The sequence below is a fragment of the Zalophus californianus genome, chromosome 14 (genome assembly GCF_009762305.2).
Source record: "Zalophus californianus isolate mZalCal1 chromosome 14, mZalCal1.pri.v2, whole genome shotgun sequence".
Lineage (NCBI taxonomy): Eukaryota > Metazoa > Chordata > Mammalia > Carnivora > Otariidae > Zalophus > Zalophus californianus.
Genome location: NC_045608.1, coordinates 18,328,713 through 18,347,548, shown reverse-complemented (window position 1 = coordinate 18,347,548; position 18,836 = coordinate 18,328,713). Strand labels below are relative to the sequence as shown.

Below are 18,836 nucleotides of genomic sequence, written 5' to 3'. Positions count from 1 at the left end.
TCTGCTGCCCTCCCCAGGGCTTCTTGTGCCACTGACGGCACTCCTGCTCACCCCAGGGCCCCAGGCGCTCCTCGGCACAGCCCCCCCAGGCACCCTGTCTCAGTTCTTCGTCCTGATCCCACCCCACTTACCACCCAGTCGACAAAAGCTGAATGATTCTCGTTGTACGGTCCTCTTCTTCACACCTAGACTGCAGGCCTGGCCTGCAAATCTCCGTGACCCCCAACCTCCTAAGAGGCTCCTTGCCTTCAAGTGCTCCCTCCCCCAATCCACACGGCACCCCAAGCATCAGACTCACTCCTGAAATCTGCCTTCATCACCTCCCGGCTCTCCATCCCATCGAGGCTCCCTCGGGCTCCCAGCATCACAGGAGAAAGAGCCACCACCCACGGGCACGGGCCAGGCCTAGAGGCAGGCCCTCGACATACCTTATCTCATCTGATCCTCTGAGACAACACTATCCGAAGCCTGGGAAAACCGTCCCCACGTTTCAGGATTGGAGAGTGGGGTAAAGCCGCTTGTCCAAAGCCCCTCAGAGCAGACCAGGCTGCAATGCTGTGCTCTCCTGCCCTTCCTGCCTCCCACAACCTCCGTCCCGAGTCCCAGTCACACATGCTCCACCCTCTTCAGGCTGGGATGTCACACAGGGACCTGCCATCAGCTGGTCATTTGTCTCTTCAACTGGATGGCTCTCAGGCATAGGGAAAAGGGAGACGATCTGGGGATTTCCTTCCCTGGCCCTCATTCTTTGCCTCAAGGGCAGCTGCCAGGGACCCAGGCAGAGATCTGAACAGGAAAACAGTGGGGAGCCACAGCTGCCTTCACTCCTGAGACCTGCCTCATCTCAGTCAAGGGTACAGCTTTCATTTTCAAACTCATGACGCCACCTCACTTAATTGCTCTCTTCTTGCCTAACATTTTTAATGTTTCTGCGTTCTGTAATTAAAAATTTTTAAATTGATATTCCACCTCTTGAAAAGGATGAGGTGACTTCTATCCCCTTTCAATCATGTGTCTTATTTCAGTATCTCCAAAATACGGCAATCTAGGGAGTCAGGAAAAGCGATATTGAAAAAGAAAAAATAGTATTGATAGATGAGGTTCACAGTTTACTAAAGAATTAAATACAAAATAAAATGACCTCAAAACAATTGCTGAAATTAACAGGTAAAAAAAGAAACTGAAGGGATATTCACGCAGGTTGTCTCGGGGTAGTGGCATAATGGGGTGGTTTTTATTCTCTTTTGGTCTTATCCAGATTTTATTCAGTGAATATATATTACTTTTGTAACAAACAACACAACACAAGCTGGAAGAAAGGAAGGAAGAAGGAGAGGTGGTGAGAGGCACGCAGGGGACAGGAAAGATGGCGGTTTGCCTCCAGGACTCACCCGTAGTCCACAGATTGCGAGAACCAGCCGAGGACAGGGTGCCAGTGGGTCAGGTTGGATTTCTTCTGGGACACGTACTTCTGACAGTAGCACAGCATCTGGGTGAGCAAACTCACAAACCCGTCCGTCTCCTCCTCTAACACCCTGGGGCTGAGGGAGCCCAAGTGAAGGAGGTTGCCTACAAAGAGAGAAACAGTGTAGTGGGCCCAGGTGACCCACTGCGTCACCTTCACTGCCCTGTTCTCTGCCCAGGGCTCCTGCAGACACATTCATGTGTAGGAAGAAACGCCACGCAGAGAGGTGCCTAGCTTCAAATCCTGGCTCTGCCACAGAAGAGCTGCGTGCCCCTCAACCCACCTCTCCAACCCTTTTCCTCATTATAAGACTGGAATAAAGCTCCCCACTCTTGATGTGAGGATTATATGAAGTAACGTAAAACGTCACACAGAGATGTGTGATCTTTAGTTAGCATAACATTTTGATACTACACTAAGATTAAAAAATCAAGAGCCAGTGTAAGAAATGACCTTTGGAAGCACATCTGAGCGTTCTGGGAAATCACTGTTGTCCAATGTTCACCGAAGTTATTCAATATGCCTTGTGTGAGGACTCTCACCATAAACTCTCTTAAAATTTCGCCCCGAGAACCTTTTTCTATGTAAAATAAACTTCTTCTAAGTGATGAGAATTACGTACCACTGCTGATTTCAAATGCTTCTATCCATTTTCTTCTGTCCTGTCTTCATTTACAAGGAAAACATAAAATAGATGATGCAGGCCCTATTCTGATCTAAACACCACCTAACTGTGCCCGTTCTTCTCTCTGGAGATGGAGAATTATCCAGGCGATTCACGGCATTTTCATTTTTCCCTTGGCTGCCAGGAAGCTGAGGGCCAAAATTTAACATTCATTTACAGTCACTCAACTAGGTTGCCAGGTGGATATATTTTCCATTGATTTTCAATTTTACGTTGTCTGTTTTATCCATCTGGTTACATGTCTTTTAAGTACTTCCAAGTGTTACTAAAAACAACTCATGATCTCCAGAACAGTAAAAAACAAAAACACTTGGACTTTTCCCGACACCCAGAACACAAATTCCAGCCACAGATACTCACCCATTAGACAGAGCGTATGGCATCCTTCTAAGCTTTCACATACGTCACGGCATCGATCTTCGTTTCTTAAAAATGTGATGAATTTACGAAGCATGTCATGAGATTCTAAAACAGTGAGGCGCTGCAAACAATTGCAGACTGTTAAGAGCGGGAGCTGACAGGAAGAATTTCCCACCACAGTATGAACGTGATGGCTTGCAGATCAACAACTGGAGGCCAAACGTGCCCTCAATGGCCAGGAAGAAAACTAATAAAGATGAGAACCTGATTTTCTGGCCTGCTAACATGAGCGTGCCTATGGTGGCTACTGGTTTAGAAGAAATCTCAGGAGAAGAAGTGGAAATTAACAGAGAAAACATTTACTCTCTAATTTCTAAGAAGAAAGGCAAAAACGGACTCGGGGGGGACATCACGGAATCACTTACCTCAGGGGTCACTGTGCTGAGATGAGTCACAAGAGCGGGTACAGACATGATGTGGATGAGGAATGGTCGAATCAGATTGTCTGAAAACTGCGCGGCAATCACAGGGCTAGACACAGACAGATTACCTTCTTCACACGGGCGTGCACGTCACCCCAGAGCCAAAGAGCCACTGTGCCAACGCCCCCAATTCCCCTGGAATTATGCTTCACAGGACTTTTAGGAAACTACAGGCTGAAAATGAGGATCCCCCCAAGGGGAGTGGCTGAGTCAGTGACAGTACAGCTGTAGGATGCAGCTAGGAGACAGAGAGCCGTTTTGAAGTTTTACTGACATGAGCGAATACTCTTGCTGTAATAAACTTTAAAGAAAACAGGATGAGGAACTATGTCTATGGGAGGCAAGGGAGGAGGTAGTGACCTAGAGGAAGGAAGAGAGCTTCTGGAATGCCAGCACTGTTCTATTTCTCAAGGGGAGTGGTCCTTATGCAGGCGTGTTTACTATGTGATAACTCGCCAATTCACATTCTGATTAAGCAATTTACTGTAAGTATGCATTATGATAATAATACTTAGATATGTGTATACATAGATAAGCCCATAAGTATATACAAGTGAAAAAAACCCAAGAAGGACAGATTTTAAAAAATGTTAACAACGTGTGTCTGGGTTGTAGAATCAGGAGAGACATTTTTTTTTTTCATCTCTGAAAATACTGTTTTTTTTAATAATTTTTATTGTTATGTTAATCACCACACATCATTAGTTTTTGATGTAGTGTTCCATGATTCATTGTTTGTGCATAAGAGACATTTTTTCTTATACTACTCTATTTCCTTTTTTTTTTTCTGGAGTAAAACAAGATTTCATTGTTGACAAGGTTACTTCTGAGTTGCAGAAATTCTTCTGGTTTTTCCCTATACTACTCTATTTCATTCAGGTTTTCTACAATAAGCATGCAATCCTCCATAATCAAAAAAAGATAAATGTTATTAAAATAAGATAATGACCCCTACCTCAAACCATATGTAAAAATTAACTCAAAATGGATTATACACCTAAATGCTAGTTTTATAACTAAAACTGTAAAACTCTTAGAAGGAAACACAGCATCTTTGTGACCTTGGGTTTGACAATGATTTCTTAGGACAAAAAAAAAAAAGTCACAAAATTTGGGGCGCCTGGATGGCTCAGTCGGTTGAGCGTCTGCCTTTGGCTCAGGTCATGACCCCAGGGTCCTGGGATCGAGCCCCACACGGGGCTCCCGGCTCAGTGGGGAGTCTGCTTCTCCCTCTGGCTCTGCCCCTCTTCCTCGCTGCTGTGTGCGTGTGTGCTCTTTCTCACTCTCTCAAAATGGGTGAATAAAATCTTTAAAAAAAAAAAAATCACAAAACATAAAACTTTTGGCTTCAAAAGACACCATCAAGAAAGTGAAAAGACAACCAGAAGAAAGGGAGGAAATATTTGCAAATTATCTCCTGGTAAGGGACTTTTATTTGGAACATATAAAGAACTCAAACACTCAACAACAAAAGACAACCCAATTAAACAATGGGCAAAGAACGTAAATAGACATTTCTCCAAAGAAAGAGATGTGAATGGTTAATAAGCACATGACAAGATGGTTAACATCACTGGCCATCAGGGAACTGCAGATCAAAACAACAGGGAGGGATCACCTCACACCCGTGAAGGGGACTATGATCAAGAAGATAACAAGGGTTGGGGGGAGCTTGGAGAATTTGTAACCCTCATTCGTTACTGGTGGGAATGTAAGATGGTGAGGCCACTTTGTTTGGCAGTTTTTCTTAAAAGTTAAGCACGGAGTTACCACCTGATCCAGCAATTCCACTCTGAGGAATATATACGAAATGAAAAGCAGGTCCACACTAAAAACTTACACATAAATGTTCACAGTAGCACCATTCATGACAGCCAAGAAATAGAAACAACCTGAAGGTGGCACAGCCATACCACGGAATATTACTCAGCCATAAAAAAGAACAAAAAACGGATACGTTCTGCAACACGGATGAAAGTGAAAGAAGCCAGGCATGGAAGACCACATGTTGTAGGATTCCATTTATGTGAAACGTCCAGAAGAGGCAAACCCCAAGGGAGAGAAAGTAGATTAGTTGTTGCTGGGGGCATGGATGGGGGGAGGGGTGGGGGGGGAAGGGATGTGACTGGTGATGGGTATGGGGTTTATTTCTGGAATTAAGACAGTGGTGATGACTGCACAACTCTGTGAATGTACTAAAAACCAGTGAACTGTATATTTCAAATGAATGAAAGGTAGGATATGTGAATTATAATTCAATAAAGTTATTTTAAAAAAACACCAGAGATCATGCAAGAAAAAACAAACAAAAAAGAACTTACAGGAGGAAATTGATCTCTTCCAGCTAAGGTGCTCCAGTGGCAACAAGCAAGTATGTTACCGGTATTTACACTCTCAGAATTTGTATCATAAACTTTCACTTTCAAGGGTACCATTTTTGGGACCAGAAAACTGCATATGGCTGAAATGCTCAAAACACCGGTGTCTATGTGAACCACCTGTCTATAGGAGGCTGACCAGTCAAGCTAAACTCGCTGAGTTGGACAAAAGCGAATTCTCTAAAAAGAGAATTAAGTTACTTTCTGTATGTTAGAAAGAGGCGTGGATCAGGAAGAAGCAATTACCTAGACAGAGGAAAAGCAAACCACAAGAGAATGTCACCAACACTTTAACTCATCACTTCTCACTTCCAAGGGGATGCCAACGGCAGGACCCCGCCCCCAGTCACATCCCGGAGTAAATTCGCCTGACCCACCGTGAGTGAGGTACTGCAGGACTGCTAGGAGGCAGGGTTGCCTTGAGGGAGGCCAGTCTAAAAAGACCACACATACACACCTCAATGCCCTGTTATCTATACCCCTAGTACGAGGTCATCAAAAACTTCCTTTAGCCTTGTGGTTGTTGCACCTAAGCCGCCTAGGGTGAAAAATCCTTCCAATGTCCTGCCAGTGGTACGCTGGACAGGGTGCGCCTTATGTGCGGGTCTCAGTGTTAGGCACGGCAGGGGAGGAGGGGAAAAGAGAGGTTCACTGCACAGTACCCGCCAACAGAGAGCAGGACAGGCACACGGGAAAACAGAAACTGAGCCTGCGCAAACCTGCGGCCTGGGTAAGAAATGGAACAGGGAGAATTTAAGAAAGTTCCCACATGCCACGAATTCTATATATATTGTACCTAGAATACAAAAATGTGTCCAATACGGGACGCAAGTAGGCAAGCGTAAAGAACGAGGAGTAAAGAGCATGGGCTCTGGAGTCAGAGAGCCTGGGTTTAATCCCTGGCCCTGCCATTCCCTGCTGTGTGACGGGCGGCACATGGCTTAACCTCTCTGGGCCTTAGCTTCCTCATCTATAAAACCAAGATTAGAGAATGTGGTGAGGAGTCATATATGTGAGCAGAAGTCTTAAAACAATTGTGTGGCCCGTGAATGTTAGCTATTTGCACCGTAAGATTTGGTGATCATGTCTAAACATATCATTTATAATTTTACAGACTTTCAATAGTTTATTCCAGTATGACAAAACCACTAGGTATCTTGTTTTAAAAGGTCCCGGCCATTTTCAATTACATACAGATATTCCGAGGGGGAAAAGGTGCACCGTTTAAGAAAAAGGCTTTAAAGCAGCCCGGCCTTCACAAGTGAGCCAAAGGACTCTAACATACAGAGTGAAAAAACCTAAAATGATGGATGCTACTGTATTCTTAAGGGAGAAGAAACGTGCTGGACTGGGTGGGTGTGACCCTTTTGGTGAATCACACCATGAATGACAACCCTCTCGGGGCAGGGGAGGGACGCCGTAATGGAAGGAAAGATTTGTGTTCTCGGGAGACCGAGGCGGCAGAGCTGCTGCTGTACCCTGGAGCTCGGGCATCCGTGTGCTAACCCTTCGCTGCCCCTGACAGGGAAGAGGGTGGGTGATGGCGGAATGAGCCGCCCCAGAAGGTGACTCAGGAAAAGAAGTTGCAGGAAACCTCTCACTGGAAAACCTGTTTGTACCTACATCCTACAACTCATTAAATACAACTCCTCTCAAGGTCTGCAAGGAAGGTCTAATTGTTTACTGGATAATCTGTCTAGCTCTGGAACTAATTATAGCATCACTGGCTGACACCTGCTCTTCGGTCTTAAGGATCTTGCCTCTAGAAATGTGCAGTCCGACGCAGTAGCTGCTGACCACTTACAATGTGGTGAGTTCAGCAGCAGATAGACTTTAAGTATAAAATCCACCCCAGATTTTGAAGACTCAGTATGAAAAGAAAAAAAATTATTACTTTTAAATAAAATAAATTATTTAAAAATACTGACTTCATGTAGAAATAATTATACTTTAGATATACTGGTTTAAATAAAATAGATCATTAAACTTAATTTCACCTTTCTTTGTACTTTTTTTATTGCAGTTCTCATTCTATTTCTATTGGCAGGGCTGCTCTGGACCAGCCTTGTCCCATAGAACTTTCCGTGATGATGGGTATGTTCCTCATTTGTGCGGTCCAGTAAGGTCATCACTGCTCAGTCCCATGTGGCCTGGAAGCACTTGAAACGTCGCTAAACGAGGAACTGAATTCTTAGTTGTAATGTATTTCTATTTAAACAGCCCCAGAAGGTTCAGTGGTTAGTGGACAGCACAGTCTAGACCAGGAATGGCAAAATATGGCTCAAAGACCCAATTCTGCCCACTGCCTCTTTTTCTAAATACAGTTTTATTGAAACACAGCCCTTCTTGCTTGTGTATGTATGGTCTACAGCTGCTTTGTGCTGCAACAGCAGGGTGGCTGTGATAGTGTGTGGCCCACAGAACCGAAAATATGTATTAGCTGGCCCCTTACTGAAAAAGTTTGCCAAATGATACTCTAGAACATCATTTTCCAAAATAGTACTCCATAGAAAAGGACTCCATGGGACATTAATAGACATGCTCCACACTGAAAAATTAGGCGAAGGTATTCCATGTTCAGATATGTTCGGGCCAACATCAGATTAAACAAGCCCAAAGGTTCCTGAACCTCAGGACTTGTCAAGAGCTTCCTGAGGTAAAGTGCCCTGTGGATTAGCAAAGGGGACACAGCAGGGAGCTCTACCAAGCTAATTTGACCCCCAACACTCCCTCTGCCCTAAGTTATTATTATCTTAGGGATTAAGATTAGCAGGTTACCTTATTAACATCTTCCCCCAAGTCAGTGCTCCTTTCAACAGTTTAAGGATGTTCCAGACCCAAACAGACACCGCTTTGTGTACATGGCGATTCTCTGAATTGCAGGCATAATTTCCACATGGAACTGTTTAGCTTCGTACGTATTTTGTATCTCCTAACTAAGTGAAGACAAACAGCACATCCTCTCTGGGCCTCCAGATTTGAACATTTTAAACCTGTGTTCACAACACTACTCCCTTAACCCTCTGCTTGGCTCTTCGCTGAGCCTCCTCCAGCTCTCGGGTTCTCTGTATCGATTAAAAGCTCAAAAGGAAAAATACTTGTGTCTTGGGCCCTTGGCACAATGAAAAGCAATTCACTTTGAAAAACTTCCTTCAAATCATGATGCAAAAAATTCAGGGGCACAGACAGAAGAGCTGCCACAGATGCATCACGATCGGAAGAAAGACACTTCCTGTGAATTCAGACAAAGCAGGCAGCCCACACCGAACATAAGGAACAGGAGAAAAGGAAAGCAAGAGGAGGAAGCCTCCTGAAGTACACCAACCCCTCAGCTGGAGTTTACTACTTACCGCAGCGCTAGAGAAAAGGTTGCAGTTAAAGTGCCTTTGGACAGACAAGGCCGGGGTCTCGCCAGGCCGCGGGTTAACAATATCTGAAAAAGAACATTTTAACTGGTCGGGGGAACAACGCCAACTATATATTCACTTGTATGTAAAAAAGCAGCACAGAAATAAAATGAGGGCTTCAGATAAAAAACTCTATTGGAATGTTTTCTGAAAATGAAGGGAGAGCAAAGTAAGGGTTATCGCCTTCATGACGCCTCTCTCGATATCATATTTGAAATTTAGAAAGAATAAAGAGCTAAAAAAGTTAATAGCCAGTGAAAAGAACACCAGACTTAAATCTTGCCTGTGTGTTTTTTCTATATTCTGGTATCTAGAAGCTTCCTCACAGAGATGAATGGCTGACGACACCACCTCTGGCTAGCATGCACCTCACAGGGTTTGTGTGAGGAGAAAAGGCAACCCGATCAGGAAGGAGCCAATCTCAGTACCAGGCAGAAGGCAGGGCTAAATCAGTGCAACTTCTTAAACTCAAGAATCTCCAAAGTGCTTTTAAACAGTGGTTAGAGTTCTGACAATTCCCTGGGGGTGTGAGTGAGATGGCACAGTCAGGGGCAGTGTGGACAGAAGGGGTTTGAGAACACAGCAAGAAAGGTAATTCCAGACACCACCCAAGAAGGAACCCGAGGGAACCAAGCCCTGAGGCCTCCTTCTCGACTGTAAATGTCAAGTGACTGGGTTATTCCTGGAGCCAAAGATGGAGCACAATGAAGGGGTCCCAGGGCCACTGTCCTCCCTTGACACCAACCACAGGGGACTCAAGGTAAGGGAAGAGACGGGATGCCAGGCTTTCAACTCCTGTGAAAAGCTTTCTGCGGGGAGGGCACCAGATAGGCCGAAATCAGCTGTAAAAATCCAAGTTTAGGTAAGGAAGAACGAGGTCCCATGATAGGGGATGAGGGTCACAAACCTGCAGCACAGAATAAAATCCATGCTGGTTGAGATGTCCCATGATGTTTGCACAAATGTGGTTCATGGCTGGTCGAAGACTCTCCCCTAAATGAAGAAAGAAGTCTGAGAAGAAAGGCTCTGGCCTTACTGTGAACCTTTTATAAGTGGTACAGAATATCATGGCCCAGGCCCAAGGCCATAAAGAAAGTAGATTTTTCTCTGGCTTGCTTTCCTACTCTCCCTGCTTTGGTTCGGTACCAGAGTACAGGGAGAGGCCAACCTCCAGAATTCTCTCTCCCAGAAGGTCCAGCTCAAGCATCCCCTCTTAGGTGATGAGTCCTATCATTTCCCTGGTCAGAAGAACGTCCCCAGCCTCTGAGCGCCTGTAGCACCTTTTGTAATTCCCTCCGACGGCTTGGCACGTTCTGCTATCTGTGGCTGCCTCCTATCGCACTGGGATACGAGCTCCCTGGACCTCAAGGCCAGAACTCACCCAGTTTTAAACCACCCCACAATGCCCCTGCCTTAAAATCACCCCTCCTTCCTGGCCAGGAGCCTGTGCACACACAGTTGCCTCTGCTCTCAGTGTTGTCCCTCCTCTTGGCCCTGTGAACGCCAACTCTCCCTCCGGCTCTTGGCTCAGACATCGTTCCCGCAGGAGAGCCCGAGCGCCAGACACAGAGAGGCAGGTCCTCCCCCATCCACTGAATGCTCTCGCCTCTTGTACCCTTCCTTTCGAGCACTTGCCACACTGCTGTCAGGACACGTATGTGTTCACGTGTATGGTCTGCCTATGTTCACATATAATCACAGATCTGCGACTTCCCTTTGGAGTCTGTCTCTCTCACCAGACTCCCCAGTGCTCTGAGGAAGGGCAGGCACACAGCAGTCGTTCGGCACCTAAAGCCCCTCGAGGGCAGTGACCTTCTCTGTCTCTCCAGCGCCTGTGTGGTATCTGGCACAGAGAAGGCTATTTGCCAAACGGATGAAGTGAATGTATGAAACACGTAAGCTCAGTGCACTTTCCAGGGAAAAGGAGGCAGCTTCACAACACAAATTTTATGGGCAAAACGGAATTATTTGCTGCTCAATGATTCTGATACAAACGACAAGGCTTGAGCAAATATTACTGCTTTGAGGCTGAGGTGCTAGGGGAGCTTTAAAAAAATGAGATCAGAAGGACCAAGCCTTTAAACATAAATGCAAAGAAAGGAGAAATTATAACACTGAACATATATTCTGAATACTGCAAATGCTCTCTGATGGAAGCGCCAAGGGCATCTTCATTTGTACAGTTTTAGGTCTCTCCCTGAGGCTTACGGCGGTGAACAAGCTTCTCAAAAAGGTGGAAAGGTCCCGAAGCTCACTATGCAAATGCCACCTGGGAAAGGTTTTGAAGCAAGCCCCACAGACCTTTTCCACGGAGAATTTTCCACGTTGAAGTGTCTGTGAAGGTGACAAGCATTGTGAGGTACAGCGTGATGAGTCTGGAGTCCTGTAAAATTTCAGGCTGGAAACAATAAAGAGACTGAGATTAAGACATATGCCCTCCAGTCTCCAACAGCCGAGCATCCACTTAACAACCTACCTGGAGGCACTCGGCCTCTGATAAGTGAGTCAGGACTGTCCGAGTTTATTCTTTTTCTCTTGGGGAATGACCACTTTGGGAGTTAAATGACAGAAGTGCTCAAGCATGGAATCTGAAATGCTCTTGGGAATTGAGAAGAGAATTCTTGGAAAACAAGCTGACTGGAGCTGGCTTGCTGGGTGTACGTACGTATGCATGCATGCATGTATGTTCAGTGAAGCAGCAGTGTAGAAATCCAATTGGACACTACAGGGACTCTAGGCTCAGACGGCTAGCTTTACCACTGACTAGCTGTGTGATTTAGGCCAAGTTGCTTACCCTCTCTGTACCCGTTTCCTTGGCTGTTGACTAGGAGTAGGATCATTGCTTTCTCCATAGGCTTGTTGTTAGAAATACATGGATTAATGTATATAAAGCACTAAGAACAGTGCCTGGCACGTAGATAACTCTATGGAATACTGCCTATTATTATAATCATAATTCACGCTTGCTGCCAGGTCAAGGCCAAGTGAGTCATTCACAGGTGCCTTGAGGGAGATGGCTAGGAATGGCTCACCGGAGGCTCTGGGGACATCTGGTCCATCACTCCGCTACTACCTGAGTCATTGCCAAGCCTCTGCCCCTGAAACCTCTCCCCGCATCGTGCAAAGTGAAAATGTCCGCCATTTGCAACGACTCACACCTCTGCCCACCTTCTCATAACACAAGTGTGAGTACAGGACCAGGAAGGGCCAGTGGCAGTACCCCATCCCTCTCGTCACTGTGACCAGTTCAAGGTTGAGACCAGGATCCCACTGCACCTTTGAGTCCTCCCAGATTTCTAAACCACTGGGGAGGCCTCCCTTTTCTCTTTGGTCAAGATAGGGTAAGGATGTGAGGCCAGAACTGCTGGCTACCGTGATTCCAAAAGGGAGCAGGGATGAGAGAAAGGGACAAGAAGGAGAATCCTAGAAGCTCCTGGTTCTGGTCATCCCCGGCTGCCATGTTACAGAGAATATTCTTAAAAGATATTCTCTTTCTTGCTTAGCTTGTATGTATTACTAGCTGCACTCACGTTCGGTATCTGCACTTGTAACAAGAGGCCTGACTAGTACAGTAATATAAACAATAAATGACCCGTTGTATCAAAACAATGGAAAGAAAGCCAACAGATTCCCAATGTTCAAAATTGGGAATTTTAAACTGCACAGGAAAGAAGGGCTCATTCTGATAACGGTATCTAACTTGCTCTATCTCAGAACAAGGGCTCTAATAATTTCTTACTAGATTCTGACAAACTTCCAAAGGAATAATCTATGAAGGAATCACGAGGACTCTCAAAATATACGCTAAAGGCCTCCAATGAGAAGGATATATTTACAGGAGTCTTGTTTTGTTTTTACCTTGAGCTGCCCAAGAAACTCACAGCAATACCAAAGAATGTGTTTGATCTGTTTAATCCACAGGAGGGTGAGATCCTTAGAAAGAGCCAGGGACACATACCACACCTACAAGCAGAAGAAAGAGAAACATAATGGGCAGGTACGGAGACCAAATTACATACGTTGTAGCTACTGGAATGGGACCAATTTGTTAGGTCCAGTGCCAGAGAAGGCAGTGGAGATGAATGGGTGAATAAGCAGCAAGTAGGATTTATTTTAACTCTAAACCCAGAGATGAAATAGCCTAGTAAGAAAATTTAGCATCCTGAGTAAGAGGTAAGAGCAGACCATAGCTCTTGGACAATGAAGAGACTAAAAAAATCAGTTGCACTTTGTTAACGTTTCGATCCGTTCCTTACACGCAGGGCTGTGTGTACCTATGCAAAGTCATACCTAACAAAATCCTAACACTCAGCAGGAGCTTTCAAAGCCAAAGAGACCGGCCTGAGAGCTTCTGGGAGACTTCCCAGCCCCCGTCCCACTTACCTTGGGTTCATTCTCAGCATCCATGCTGCTCAGGATGCAGCGACACAACTTCTCAAATCTCTGCAAAGAGGCAGAGTGGGGGTTATAAATTCCCACAACCAATGGTGAAATGGGAAAGAAGCAAGTGTCCCGTGGGCACCTGGCACATGCAGGCACTCGCATGGCGCCAGATGACTCATGTATCTGATCATATTTAATTTCCTATCATAGATACGGAAACTGATGATTGGAAAGGCTAATGAAAGGCTCTCAAACTGGTGGCCCACGGGCTGGATGAGTCCTACACGTGCGTTTTGGACTGGGGCTCCTTTGGAAAAACGAAATCAAACTGGCAAACTGGGCCTACACTCCTGCAGACTAGCAGCTGTCCCCCGAATCGTGCTCTCCCGGGGGCCCTTCTGTAAGCACCATGGACACGGACTTTTGCCTGACAAACTGTCACATCATCATTTCTCTCCTGAAGTGCAAAAGGAAGGAAAGTGGAAACTAAGTTACACTGTCTACACCAACCCTGGACCTGCCCTCAAAAGTGCCATGGCCCTGGGCAGCCACCTCATTACCCGGAGCTATAGTTTCCTTGTCAACAGGGGTCACCTCACTGCACCTGCCTGTCCTCATCTGTGTGTCTGTGTGTCCGTCACCAGCATACTTCTGCCTCTCTCTGGGCTACAGGTTCCACGGGGCTAGAGACCTTGCGCACCTTGTTTCCTTCCGGGGCCCCAGTGCCTAGAGGAGGGTCTGGCACAATGGGACGCTTACTAGTAAGGAATGCCTAATCCCCGGGAGCACAGGGCCACTCCCCAATGGTATCAGAAGTATTATTACAGACAACTCGCTGCTCTAGGCTGATTGTTCCAATCCCAAAGGCGCGACCAGCCCATTTTGTCTGTGGTTTACAGGATTTGAGAGACATTTCAAATTAGCTACCAATTTTTACAAATGAGCACAGGATCCCTAGCACCTCCTTTCCAAATCAGAGTGGCAGTCCCCCACTGGCGGGAACCCAAGAGTGGCTGCCCACTCCTGGGCATGCCACAGATGCCATCACTCCCTCTGAAGTCCTCACCACCCCCATCCCCACCACCTCCTAAGGGGTTACTGCTCATTAGGCTTTCTGTTACGTTTTGTCCTGTAAATGGCTTCCTTCACTCACTCGCCTACGCCTAACCTGCCTGGCTCCCTGGCTCCCCTTTGCATCTGAGTCCAAGTGCTTATCATAGCGAACGTGAACAGCGATGATTCTCAGCAGCACTGGGCACAATGCCTACAAAACACGTCCCAAGAAAACAGAAAGGGCAGGATGTGGCAGTCACAGAGTCTATCTCGCCGACTTGCTGTAAGGCCTAAATGAATTCATATTTATAAAATACTTTAAAAAGACCTGGCAGATGGGGAAGCAGAGTGTTCGCTATTATTATTTTACCTCATTATCCTCTTTAATTCTGAACAGGAACAGCAGTTTCCTGGCAATCTTAAAAATACAAAGTGCGTTTCTTTTACTGGACTCAGCATCATCTACTTTAAAAAACTCATCGATCTCTCTCCTGGGGAGGGAGGGAAGGATAAGAAAAAAGAAAAAACAGACATTTTAAATTAGCTTACAGCAGCTGGAAGGCTTTTCAAGAACTGCAGGAGAAAACACCACCTTTTCTTGCTATTAATTGGGAGCAAGGGAGAATGTGCTGAGTCCCTGGCACCCACCTGATTTCTCTCTGCAGCCGACTCCGACACAGGAAACTCCGAACGTGGGCCTGAATCTCAACGGCTGCCCGTTCCCGCTCTTTCTGCACGAGCCTTTCCTCTCGAGCCTGACGGGCCCTATCGATGAACCATGCTCTCGAGGTCTGAGAAACGGTGAACATGTTTGCAAACTTGCACAAACCCTGCAGGGAAAATGGTGAGCGGCCTCTGTAGGTCATTCCAGGAAAAACACACAGGAAGGGGCTCAGGAGCCAAGGGCGGGCAGGCACTTCGGCAGCAAAGAGCTACTAGGGACCCTTCTGTGCCCTCCAAAAGGGCTAACAGCTCTCCTGGCACAAGTCCCAACTTCCTATCGGCTCCTTTCATGCGACTCATCTAGACCAGCGATGCTCTTCCCTGTATTAAATAATTACATCTTCTTAAGAGAAAAAGCACAGCAGCTGCCATAGGGTATGGGCTCCATAATCGTTTAACAGATGAGCAAAGCATGAATCGATTCCATCCATAAAGCTCTAATGCAAACCAGGCATCCTCCAGGTCAAAGGTTCCTAGATAACCGAATTTTCTGGAACAGTCTAACACTGAGCAGTCAAATTTATTTTCCCAAGTCAAGACTTGGAGGAAAAAAATAATCATTTACTGTCATTATTTCATTCAGCCATTCATGCAACAAATATTTACTGGCACTTATTTTGTGCCTACCCCGAAAGAAACCCTTAATTTTTTTGGAAAAGGGGCCATTTTCATATTAAAAAAGCCAAATGTGATTCCAGAATGCAAGACAATCTGTTAAACTGAATGTGTTTGGCTTTCTGTAGAACTTGTTCTGCTGTCCTGACTGATCCCATCTTGCCAACGGCAGAGGAAGAGTCCGGAGCAGAACTCTGCCATCCACTGACTGGCATGTTTTGGACAGAGCCTCTCAATTATCCATTACATTTTTATCTAAATCACCAGTAACTGTCTTTTCCCAAAGGGGTGGCTTTGGCTATCAGCCTAGCGCACACAACACTGGTCCAGGGAGCTTCCCACACTGAGATGATTTTTTGGATGCTCGAAAACTGTCATTCTGTCCCAAATATATAATCAGCCCAGCTGACAAAATGACTGAAATCGATTACTCAGAAATACAGACTTCAGGAAAACAATCTCTTTACTATGTTACCTCCCTCAAAGCAGTGCCCATGTGAAAACACCATTAAGAATAAAAAGCTCATTCAGGGCTCCCCCCATGTCAACCTACCGAGGGGCCTCTGTGGTCCCTTTATCAACAGCGATTCACATCTGTTAAATAACAAGATTTTCCCAGCACGGGAGTCTCTCATCAGTAACTGTCAAAACAAATGAACAAAGCCCACCTGATCACAGGAGGGAGGGTAAGAAGGCAGGGGAGGAAAAGATAACAGTCTTCTTAATCACCTGCTCTCTCTGCCCAAGCAAGTCTGGAGAGCTCACCTGAGGACCTGCCTGTGACACAGAAATGCCAGGTAATCATTAGCAATGTTGTTGAGGACTCACAGCTGAGGGCAGCTTCTTGCTTCAGAGGAGCTTATCTTTTCTGGCAAAAGCAGAAGGAAGAAAAAAAAAAAAGTCCAGATTCAGGGTTAAGTTTTATAGGTAGGGCATCCTAGATCTTCCTCACTGAATAAAAATAATAAAAAATGCTTCTGGCTTAAAACACTAGTGTCCTTTTTAGTTAATGTCTGATCTAAATGTTACACCGTATCTCCCCAGGCCTTCAGTTTAAAGGGAATAGGCTGAAAACAATCCCAGAGAAGCTGAATTAAAGCTATACTTGCTTTATGATAGTAAGAACAGAGGGGATGGAATGTTAAAAAGCCACTGAAAATTATGTTTGACATTTTTTAACAATATGAAAAATGTTTACGGCAGAGAAATGAAAAAAGAGCTGGCTGTGAACCAATATGATCCCAATTACATAATGAAAAAGAAAAACGCATGTGCACAGAGGCACAAAGCTGGGAAAAATACACCAACATGTTGAGGGCGGTTTTTTTGAGGTAGGAAGTTCTGTTTCCTTAACTAGTCTGTTTTCTAAATTTTCTGCAGAAAGCACATGGTGAGGCAGAATGGCACTGAGAAGCACACATGCTCTGGAGTCACACAGAGCTGGAGCCGGTCCCCAGCTCCGCCAGGTCCTGCAGAGAAATGCCTCAGAGGCTTTCTGCCTTTATCTCTGAATTGGCAGAGGCGAAGAGGGACCAAATGAGATGGTGTATGTCAAATACCTATCAAGGTGGCTGACAGAGTGCACAGCCAATAAGTAATCAATGCATTATTTTTACAGACATGAATTTTTTTTTTTTTTTAAACTTCTTCGGTAGGGGCGCCTGGGTGGTTCAGTTGGTTGAGCGTCTGCCTTTGGCTCAGGTCATGATCCCGGGGGTCTGGAATCTGGCCTTGCATCCGAGTCGGGGCTCCCTGCTCAGTGGGGAGTCTGCTTCTCCCTCTGCCCCTCCCCCTGCTTGTGCTCCCTCTCTCAAATAAAATCTTAAAAAAAAAACTCTTCAGTAGAGGCTCTCATCTGCATAGTCATGCAGGTTCTTTGGGTAGGAAATAGTGCTGGGACCATTACATTCTTCACCCATTAAATTTTGTCTTATCCCTGGGTGCACTAAGATTCACCAGTCCTGTCACTTGGGCTAAGACCCTGTTTAGATTGAGTAACAGCTTCAAGCTCCTGAGAGCCGCCAAAGAAAGGGCCCAAGCCATCAGCACAATGGTCTGATCATTTGCTAACATGTAGACAAGTCCCTCATGGGGGGGGGGGGCGCACAAGGTGTGAGGAGAGTGAGCCTCTTCTCAATGGGAAAACCGGAGGACGCATAGGCAAACTGTGACAAAGCAGCTGTAAGACTACCTCAAAACTTTTACTTCTCCCAGGGGGACTTGCAGGAGAAGAGCTCTTCCTTGAAATTTCCATCCCCTCAGCAATACTATATGTTTCTGTTTACACCATAGTCTGTACTTTGCAGTTTTTCTAATTCCTTCTTATTCACTTCTTCTATGTGCCTAGAATCTACTAGCAAAGACATAAAGCTCATTATGAAGTCTTTATGTACTCAAAGTTACTGTAATGAAGGATTACACAAACTTTGACATAATCAAAAAAAAGGCTGTATGTAGTAGAAAAAACCCTGGATCAAAGTATCCTTGGTTCTTTTTAGTTCTGATTCTACCTCATTTGGCCAAATTGCTTTATCCGCTCTAGGCCTCAGTTTCTTTTATCTGTAAGTTGAGGATAATAGTACCTACCTCCTAGGGGTGCTAAAAGAATTAGTTGAAACATTTACACTTCTATTGTGACCTAGTCAACATGACACTGTGATAGGATTAAGTGGGAAATTTTTAACAGGGAGTATCTGAAAGCAGATAGCAGGTAACTGAGCTTTACTGTTATCATCTAGGCTTAAAAAACAAACAAACAACAACAAACAACAAAAAGCTTACCATACAGTTAGGGAAATGATATATGTGGAAAAATTACAAACACAAGAGGTTGGTGATAACCAAGATTATTCAAAAAGCAAAAAGGAAAATAAGTTGATTAAATATCCATTATGTGTCATGTCCCTTCTACATAGTAAGACCAGCAACCACGTGAGATCATTTAGTTATGTCCGATAGTCCATGTTAGACCATTATTAAGGGGCAGAGCCAAGATTTTAATACTAAGAGACAGGACTCAGATGCTTTTCTACTTCTGTATTCCCATGGTATCTGCTCAAAATCAGTCTTCCCTGGATGAGGTCCGCTTCATGGAGAATTATGAAAGAGTCCAGAGGGTATCATCCAAAGGTGAAGCTTCATAAATATCAACTGCTGTCTGAGCCCAAGAGGATTTCCCCCCTATGGTGGAAGAGCTGGGCAGCCAAGTTTAGCGACCACCACCATTTGCTAAGGGGGATCATGTATCAGACACTGCACAGATATTTAACTAATTTTGTCTTTCAA

The 18,836-nt window shown here is 45.3% G+C and overlaps 1 protein-coding gene across 13 annotated transcripts in view; it reads right to left on the bottom strand.

The window, feature by feature from the left end:
• Positions 1-18,836, bottom strand: part of UBE3B (ubiquitin protein ligase E3B) — a 62,752-nt gene that overhangs the window by 42,973 nt on the left and 943 nt on the right. For 5 of the 13 annotated variants that reach the window (XR_003516905.2, XM_027576053.2, XM_027576054.2 and 2 more), the window contains 12 exons: positions 16,317-16,419; positions 16,105-16,192; positions 14,862-15,043; positions 14,584-14,704; positions 13,161-13,220; positions 12,636-12,740; positions 11,079-11,175; positions 9,685-9,770; positions 8,721-8,803; positions 2,936-3,041; positions 2,511-2,631; positions 1,392-1,569 (listed from right to left, as the gene is read on the bottom strand). Coding sequence is in view for 12 of the 13 variants with exons in the window: in XM_027576053.2 (XP_027431854.1) it covers positions 1,392-1,569; positions 2,511-2,631; positions 2,936-3,041; positions 8,721-8,803; positions 9,685-9,770; positions 11,079-11,175; positions 12,636-12,740; positions 13,161-13,220; positions 14,584-14,704; positions 14,862-15,022 (1,118 nt within the window). In the remaining variant the exon portion in view is untranslated. Of the gene's footprint in view, positions 1-1,391; positions 1,570-2,510; positions 2,632-2,935; positions 3,042-8,720; positions 8,804-9,684; positions 9,771-11,078; positions 11,176-12,635; positions 12,741-13,160; positions 13,221-14,583; positions 14,705-14,861; positions 15,044-16,104; positions 16,220-16,316; positions 16,420-18,836 lie in introns of all 13 variants that reach the window. The other 8 variants (XM_027576056.2, XM_027576049.2, XM_027576059.2 and 5 more) reach the window with 5 other exon arrangements.